At 33.6% G+C, this 9,817-nt stretch overlaps 1 protein-coding gene across 1 annotated transcript in view; it reads left to right on the top strand.

The window, feature by feature from the left end:
• LOC107666349 (POU domain, class 2, transcription factor 2-like) overlaps positions 1-9,817 on the top strand; it is a 69,265-nt gene that overhangs the window by 57,241 nt on the left and 2,207 nt on the right. The window contains exons 7-15 of the mRNA XM_016457612.1: positions 1,490-1,601; positions 1,715-1,806; positions 2,761-2,961; positions 4,107-4,248; positions 4,333-4,481; positions 6,601-6,792; positions 7,054-7,102; positions 7,195-7,342; positions 9,048-9,121. Of these exons, the coding sequence (XP_016313098.1) occupies positions 1,490-1,601; positions 1,715-1,806; positions 2,761-2,961; positions 4,107-4,248; positions 4,333-4,481; positions 6,601-6,792; positions 7,054-7,102; positions 7,195-7,342; positions 9,048-9,121 (1,159 nt within the window). The remainder of the gene's footprint in view (positions 1-1,489; positions 1,602-1,714; positions 1,807-2,760; positions 2,962-4,106; positions 4,249-4,332; positions 4,482-6,600; positions 6,793-7,053; positions 7,103-7,194; positions 7,343-9,047; positions 9,122-9,817) is intronic.

The raw sequence follows: 9,817 nt of genomic DNA, 5'->3' as shown, positions 1-9,817 counted from the left end.
CTGGACAATAACCAATAATAATGATTTGTTTATATACTACAAACACTTTTGTATCACATAATAATGCAGAATAGTTTCTATACTGTAATAAATGCTATGTCAGTTAGCACTGCATTGTTCATATACTGTATTTATTACCTGGAGATGACTTGACAAACACAAATAAACCATATATTGTCGCAATCGTATGTTTAATGTCTTCATGTTTCCAAACGTTTCTGTTTTTCTGTGAAAACAACTATTTCGTACAGCGATAGCTGGACGCTTTTGTCCATATTAGGAATTTCCTCGTACGACTTTCTGCGCGAGTCCGCGAGAGCGCCCTTCGGCTTCGAGTATGAAGGAAACATACACTGCATGAGTGTTTAGCGCTCTGCGATGTTCATCTCGCCTTATTCTGGGTCCGAATAAAACATCAGATCATGCACAGACTATCCTGTCTCTTTGAATTTAAATCTATATTTATTCACACCGGCTCTTGAAAACTTCTATGCGAACACACTTGCCCGAAAAAGTGCGGGGGATGAATTTACGTGATATTAAAAGTGGGGGGGACACGTCCACCGCGTAATCTACGCCCCTGCCTTCAGCGCTGCGGTTTTAGGTTTTCAGGAAAGTGCATTTTCCTAAAATACATTTCCTGTATTTCAATTGAAGGAACATTCACGGTTAAATATACTCCATCAGCAGCATCTGTGGCATGCAGCCAGTTATGAAGAGAAAATTAGAAGATGGAAGCCTTGCAATACGGCATTTAAATATTCAATAAATATATTAGAAAAAAATAATACTACTTAAATTTGAAAAATTTAAATTTTATTGTTTTATTGTTTTAATTTCAATTAAATTATTATGTTATGTTATTTTGTTATTTACATTTATTTAATACAACTTAAGCATAATTTTGAATGAATGTTTTTAATTTATATTATACATTTTTTATTTTATTATATATATATATATATATATATATTTCATCAAACGCTAAATGCCTGCTACTACTTACAATTAATGTGACTTCTTCTACTTTAGCAATTTCAGGCTTGTTTATATAAAAATAAATAAATAAATATATATGATCATTTTAATATCGTTTTTATATAATACAATTATTATATTGTTATTTTGTTATTGAAATATAATACAATTTGAATATAATTTTGAGTAAATCTTTTTAACTTTTAATGCATTTATATGATGCAAATTAGAATACAATTTAAAAATACAAATTTTTATTAAATATTTTAAATATGCATCTTTTGTTCCTGAGACGTCTGTTGAAGTGCAAGGAAACATTTTGTTAGTCAGTCATTACCAGAATGTGAAATGCGACTAGAGTTAAAATATTTAGTAAAAGGATCTACAACTAAAGTCAAATACAAATGATGATTTACCTGAGCCAGTTGTTTCTGAAGCTTCTGAATCTTTTTCTCTTATTCCCCTGTCTTTTGTTGCTCACTCTCATAAGGCTCTCTGTCTCTCTCTGAAGGACATTCAGCAGTTGCTGCAGTTACAGCAGCTGGTCCTGATGCCAGGTCATCCTCTTCAGTCTCCTGCTCAGTTCCTGCTTCCTCAAGCCCAGGCTCAGCAGGGTCAGCAAGGTGCGACGCGCCTGTTCACACATTTTCATCATGCCTATGGGGTCTCTGTCACACCAATAACATTTGTGTGCACTGATGTCTTTAGTGAGAAATTGCCATTCATGCTCTTTCAGGTTTGCTTTCAACACCAAATTTGATTCCACTACCTCAGCAAAGCCCAGGGAGTCTCCTGACCTCCCCGTCTAGACTGGGCCTTCAAGCACAGGTATGCAACCAAAACGGGTTCAAACTACATTGTTGTCAACCTTATTATTGCTTATTTAATTAGCAAGTGATGTCCAGTTATCATCTCGGTAATAAATATGGTTATTTTTCTTTTTTTTTTTATCAGTGTTAATGGCAATTTTCAACAGTACAATCAAATAATGAGTCAACAAAGGAGTTTTATAGATGTACAAGAAATAGAAGGTTGAGCACAATACAGTGTGCTCTGCTGTATACAGCAAATGTAATAATTTAAATAAGTATGCTGAGAAATTGTTGCATATTGTGCATGCATTACCATTCTAAAGTTTGGGGTTTGCGGTCGTAAGATGTTTTTTGCTTTTGAAAGTCTCTTATTGTTACCAAGGCTGCATTTATTTGATCAAACATACAGTAAAACCAGTAATATTGTGAAATATTATTGCAATTTTAAAAATGATTTTTTTCTGTGATGCAAAGCTGAATTTTCAGCATAATTCCTCCAGTCTTCAGTGTCACATGATCCTTCAGAAATCACTCTAATATGCTGATTTGCTGCTCAAGAAACATTTCTTATTATAATCAATATTGAAAACAGTTTTGCTGCTTAATATTTCTGTGGAAACAGATTTTTTTTTTCAGTATTCTGAAAAAATGTACTGCCACTTTTGATTAATTTAATCCATCCTGGTGAATAAAGGTATTTAATAATAATTTCATAATTTAAAAATCTCACAGACTCCATACTTTTGGAACATTAATGTACATATTGCATATTTTTGAAAGTATGTAGTATGCTATCTAAAGTCTAGATTTGTTCCCTTGAAGCTTTGAACAGTTCGAAACCATAGGGCTAGAAATGAATCTTATGGGAAATGAAGAGGATTTTTGCGATATGTTTGAAATGGAAGAGCTGTCTGTCTCGCACTATACCTGTGTTTGAGAAAGTAGTGTGTTTCCCCAATCTGTGCTGTAGTATCATCTTGACGACAGGCTGTGGTCATTGCAGAGGGAGAAGAGCGTGGAGAGCGCTGTGAGCTCCGCCCCCTCCTCAGTCCCGCCCATGAGCTCCGTTCCCACGGTGACAGCTCACGGTGAGGAGCCCAGCGATCTGGAGGAGCTCGAACAATTCGCGAGAACCTTCAAACAGAGGAGAATTAAACTGGGCTTCACACAGGTGTGTGTGTGTGTGTGTGTATGTGTGTATGTGTGATCTTGGATATTTTCTGTCACAGTTCGAAACATGTTTTTAAAAATCTAACTTCAAAAAATATATATAAACTTTCTTTCAAAACACTTATTTTTTTAAATCTACTGAAAATAAACAACACTTCCACAAATCATTTATTTATAATTAAGGGAGGCATTTAGGCATGTAAATGCAGCTTTAATGCATTTACATTTTTGGTAAATATATGCAAAAATATTAAAATATGCAACTATGATCTTTTTTTGTATTTTTATTGAAATAATACTTTTGACATTTTATTGATTAAATAACATTTTAATACAAGATTAATGCATTTGAAATTGTACTAAATATTTTAAATTTGAAACTATCATCTTGTATTTTTAATGAAATAAACAATACTTAGTTTTCATATATATAATTAAGGGAGGTGATCATTCTGAGCAGCTTTTAAATCTTTGTGTTTTAATTTATTTAATACCAATTTAATACAACTTTAATACATTTAAATGTTAAAAAAATATTTGCCATATGCAACTATCTTTTTTTTGTATTTCTATTTGAAGTCTATTTGAACAATACTTATTTATCATATATAAGGATATGTATATAATTAGTGGAGGCATTCATTTAAATAGCATTTTTTCGCAAGCTTTTATAATTTATTTATTTGAATTAATTTAATGCCATTTTAATGTATTATTTTGGATCAGACTTTCTTTATTGACTTAATTTTATTTTAAAATCGCATGGGATACCAGCCGTACTGTTATTTTACCAAGAAAGTTAACAAAAAGGTCAAGACCCGTGACGCAGATGCAAACATTTGGCACAGTGAGAAATTTAGATTTAGTAACGCTATTCAGTGAAGCTCAAAATAAATTAGATGCTTTGTGAGAAAATAACACACGGCTAACACACATTTCTGTCTGGATGAGATTTGATTTTTCAGAGGATTTGCTCTGGACTTTTTCTGAGGTTGTGTGAGAAAAAACACATAAGTTGCTATTGAAATCACATAGTAAGTCTGTGAAACATAAATTGAGCTGTCCTCAAACTAACCTATTCATGTCTGCATAGGGATAAATTAATAAAACAAGCGAATGGTAACTCTGCTCCATGTCTTCATGCAGGGGGATGTGGGTATGGCCATGGGTAAACTGTACGGCAATGACTTCAGTCAGACCACCATCTCACGTTTCGAGGCTCTCAACCTCAGCTTCAAGAACATGTGCAAGCTCAAACCCTTGCTGGAGAAATGGCTGAACGATGCAGGTGTGTGTTTCTGTCAGTTCCCTGTCGCCGTTTCACATTAGCGTTCCCTATGATTCATGTATGTGTGCGTTTTTTGTGTTACAGAAACCATGGCGATAGACAACATGCTGCCGAGCCCCAGTTCGCTGTCCTCACCTCTGCTGGGCTTTGAAGGCTTGCCTGGGCGACGCCGAAAGAAACGCACCAGCATCGAGACCAACGTCCGCATAGCCCTGGAGCGCAACTTCATCTCGGTTAGACACACACACATGAACACACACGCCGTACCAAATGTTGTAAGATTTTAGGCACACCTCAGCTTCAGGAATGACCTCTTTTTTGCCGTCTCATGATAAAAAAATATATTGGTTCTCTTTTTGAAAATGCTGATGCCATTTTTTTCTCTCTCTCTAAGGAGAATCAGAAGTCTACCAGCAAACTAATTTATTGCAATATACAGTATAAAAATAGTCACCACATTAAACCCCTTATACATCTGGCTTGATTGTAAAAGTATTGCTTGAGCATATTATCACGCATTATTATCATAGACCAGCTTACTTAAAGGGTTAGTTCACCCAAAAATGAAAATTAGGCTGCGTTTTACTCACCCCCGAGGCATCCTAGGTGTATATGACTTTCTTCTTTCAGACGAATCCAGTCGGAGTTATATAAAAAATTGTCTTTGATCTTTCAAGCTGTTTAATGGCACTCAGCGGGTGTTGCATTGCTTCAGTCCAAAAGAACTTAATAAAAAATCGCCCATCCATATAAAAAAAGTGTCTCACACGGCTCCGGGGTGTGAACAAAGGCCTTCTGTAGCGAATCGATGCGTTTTTATAAGAAAAATATCCATATTCAAAACGTAATAATCACTTGAATCTAGCTTGCACTCACTGTTGTAAACAGAAGCAGTTCCGGGCGGATGACGTATGAGGTCGACTGAAGCAATGCAACACCCGCTGAGTGCCATTAAACAGCTTGAAAGATCAAAGACAATTTTTTATATAACTCTGACTGGATTCATCTGAAAGAAGAAAGTCATATACACCTAGGATGCCTCGGGGGTGAGTAAAACCCAGCCTAATTTTCATTTTTGGGTGAACTAACCCTTTAACTGTTCAAGAAGAATGTCTTTGGAAAAGTGTAGTAATTTGACAGTGGTTCCCAACCGAGGAGAAATAACAAATAAAAAAATAACATAATATTATTATAAATAAATAAAAAATAATTATAAAATATAATGATATATAATATAATAATAATAATGATAATTCTTATGATATCTTATTATAAATTGCTTGCAATGTTGTTCATTTGTAGATCTATTTGGATAAAATAATAAATAATAATAAAATAAAATGCTAAAATATTATCCTAAAATATAACAATATATCATATAAAATAAAACAGAATATAATATGTAATATAATCTAATCATAATAAGTTTTAAGATATGCTATGATAAATTTCTTACAATGTTCTTAGTTTGTAAGTCAATTTGGATAAATTAAATAAATACAAAAAAATTATCAAATAAAATAATATTCAAAAATATAGTATTTCATATAATGATGATGCATTTTATGATATCTTATGATAAATTGCTTGCAATGTTCATTTGTAAGTTGCTTTGAATAAAATAAAATGTTCTTTGTAAGTCAAATTGGATTAAATAAATAAATTGAAAATAAATAAATAAAATAATATTTTAATATAATAATATATCATAATATTAGAATAATGATGCGTTTTATGATATCTTATGATAAATTGCTTGCAATGTTAATTTGTAAATTGCTTTGGATAAAATAAAATAAAAAATAAAGTGTTTATTGGTTCATACGGTAAATGGAACACCAAGTAGCACTAAGTCTTGGTGAAACTAAAAACCAAAATGGAGACAAGTCCCAAACTACACTCATTTCAGGATCGTTTTAGTGTCTTATACCACACCATACAGATTCATTAATCCCCAAAAGACAGTTTTGTTGTATGGCCGCACATGAGTTTCAAAACCACTGCATCACACCACTGGTAAGCACCACACCTGTGTTGGTGAGACTGATGCTTTTTTCCAAGGAAAAGTGTCTTAAGATCAAGTCAAGGCAAACAGCCAATACACTTGAGGCACTGTTTCTTTCCATTTCTGAGTAACTCTACTTGTAGGCATTACAGTAAGTCCCTAAACGTTCTTAAGGACTCAACAAATCTGTGTTTACATGCACTTTTGAGTACCAGTTGCTCAACTGCTTCTTTGATCATGCATTGAGTATTTCATGCATCAACATGAAATTGTTTGGGGCTGAAACTTGGCCTTGGTGCAAGTGTTTGGCACGTCTCACGTACTCATGCACCTCATCTCACCCCCAGAACCAGAAGCCTACCTCTGAAGAAATCCTGCTGATGGCCGAGCAGCTCAGCATGGAGAAAGAGGTCATCCGAGTCTGGTTCTGCAACCGACGGCAGAAAGAGAAGCGTATACACCCCTCCAGCGCCACCCCTCCTCTGCCCAGCCAGCCTCCAGCTTCCATGCACAAACTGCCCTGCTACAGCCCGCACATGGTACACCCACTCACGGCTTTAGCCATTGATCTGGCCCAAAGCCATTTCGGCAGACGGCTGGTGTTGAAATGTTGTTTGGATGGTGCATGGTGAGAATGTGCGCAAAATGCCGTACTGAGGAGACATGTCTGGTCATGATGTGTCTGAATAATGTTCCACCATAAAATGATAATTGGATCTTTGGAAGTAAAGGAAAATATTAAAGAACGTCATGAGGAGACGTATGTTTGTTAATTAGAGTCTTATTCCTTTTTCCTATAGATGTCCAGCCAGGGACTGGCTCAGGCCATTACCAGTCTCAGCACAACAGGTAAGAAGAGCAGTTTGAATGAATCAAAGTGTTGCATAACTTCACATTTGTGGTTGCGAGGACTGACACTGAATCCTTCGTCTTGAATCTAGCCGTCAGTCCCACACCTTCTGTGGCCTGCCCTCTCAACCCCAGTGGACATGCAGCAATGAGCTCCGCCCCTTCCTCTGTGACTCCGCCTCCTCTCAGCACAGTCAGCCCCACTCCGCCCAGTCTCAGCAGCCCTGGTCTGAACACAGGGTAAGAAGCTGTTTCATCTGTTTAGGGCAGGATAATACACTTTTGACACTGCTTTTATGGTAATAATGTGAAACTATTTGAAATTGAAACAACAACAGCAATTATAATAAATATTCGTTATTAATAGTAAATAGTACATTATTATAATTGGTTCTAAATATGTTATTATAAATAATAATAATATTAATATTAATGATGAAGATGATTATTGTTATTTAATCAATTATTTGTTTCGGTTGTTTTAATCAACTAAGAAAGTAATGTATCGAATGATATATATGAATGTTAATTTATTCATGTGTATTATACTTTGCAAATTTGCACAAATTCAGGATCCAGTGCTGTACATAATGTAAATGATTTTAGACCAAGACGATTAAAATATAAATAAATAATAAATATAATAATAATTATTATTATTATAATTATTATTATCAGTTATTTGTTTAGGTTGTTTTACTCAGCATTGACATTTGAAAAAAATATTTGTACAAATTCTGTATCAAATGCTGTACATAATGTAAACGATAACAACATAACAACAACAATAATAATAATAATAAATGTTCGTTATTAATAGTAAATAGTACATTATTATAATTGGTTCTAAATGTTATTATAAATAATATTAATATTAATGATGAAGATGATTATTGTTATTTAATCAATTATTTGTTTCTGTTGTTTTAATCAACTAAGGAAGTAATGTATCGAATGATATATATGAATTGTATATATGTGAATTATATATATATGAATGTAAATTTATTCATATGTATTATACTTTGCAAATTTGCACAAATTCAGGATCCAATGCTGTACATAATGTAAATGATTTTAGACCAAGACGGATAAATATAAATAAATAATAAATATAATAATAATAATAATAATTATTATTATTATTATCATCAATTATTTGTTTAGGTTGATTTACTCAGCATTGACATTTGAAAAAATATTTGTACAAATTCTGTATCAAATGCTGTACATAATGTAAATGACAACAACATAACAACAATAATAATAATAATAATAATGATTATTATTATTATTATTTTAAATATGTGAAAATTTTGCAAAACATTTTGTAATCCAATGTTACATAATGTAAGTGTAATTGTTACAAATACTTTTTTAACAATAAAATGTATAATAATAATAATAATATAAACCAAAAAAATCTCTCTTTAGATTGTTTCAATCAAATTAATTATATCTGAATCATAAAATATTGTAAAAGTTCATTTGTTATTGTTTATGATACCTCTGATATTCAAGAATATTTGAATAAATCTGGCATCCAGTGTTCTGCATTATGCAAAATGTTGAGGTCATAAATTTGAAGCCTGTGATTACAACAGAGTGTAATTCTGTCAGCAGCTTTCAGTATGATTAAGCCTTCTGAACTGAAATAATTACAGCTTTGCTGTAGTCTTATCATACTTGTTTTTGCAGTGAAATCTCTATTCTCAGTTGTGTTCCAAACCTATCAGTTGTAATCTAAACTGCCTGCTGAATTTCATGCTCTCGAGTTTTCTTTCTTTGTCTGTCTAATGTAAGTCTTTCCAGCATGTGAAATGAACACAAACTCCACGATGGACACGGTTGCTCTTGAAATGTCACTCAAAATGCTTGCTTCTCTCTGCATGTATGAATGGCGTGTGTTTGTGGGCACGTGTAAATGACACCACACACGTTACAGGAACACAATGATGGGTGTAAGCACAGGAATGACCCAGGCCCTCATCAGCAGCAACCCCCTGGCCACAATGCAAGGTTTGTCATAGTGAGAGGACGAGAAAAAGGGCAGAAAATGATTGACAGAAGGTTGCATGAAAGTGTTTGAATAGAACGATATGGAGGAGGAGAACATGATTAGAGATCAGTTAGAATAACATGAGGGAAACCTTTCCATAAGTCATCATCAAAGAGCCGTCTACTATACTCTCACCGCATATTCATCACATCTTTATCCTCACTACTTACATACGTGTGTTTGTTGTGTACGTGTGCGTACACCATATCAGCATATTAGAAATATGTGGTGTGTCTGTGCATTTTGTCTGTCTCTTTCAAAAGCACCTGCCATTTCTGTGCCCTTATGTTTGTTCTTGAACTCATTTTAATCCGAACCACTTAAAACCCTTTGCCACCAACACAGTGCTGGAGCCGATGCACAATCTAGAACCGTTCTGTTCGTTTACCCCAAAGAAAAGGCGACTCCGGGGCCAGTGTGTTGCCTCGCACAACTTCCTTCATTTATACTCCAGTTTGTTTTCCCTATCTGTCTGTCTATATCTATTTCTGTAAAATAGTATTCTTAAATAATATATATTTCTTAAATATAACTAAAATACAAATGTTTATAATAAATATTAATACATAATCAAATTTCATTTATAAAAATCTTGTTAACTGAAATCTACAAATACTGTTTTTTGTTATATATTTTGACAAAATCGTATAACAAGT

Source organism: Sinocyclocheilus anshuiensis, unplaced genomic scaffold (genome assembly GCF_001515605.1).
Source record: "Sinocyclocheilus anshuiensis isolate Anshui unplaced genomic scaffold, SAMN03320099.WGS_v1.1 scaffold868, whole genome shotgun sequence".
NCBI lineage: Eukaryota > Metazoa > Chordata > Actinopteri > Cypriniformes > Cyprinidae > Sinocyclocheilus > Sinocyclocheilus anshuiensis.
The sequence above is the reverse complement of the archived record's forward strand: the minus strand, read 5'-3'. Positions and strand labels throughout refer to the sequence as shown.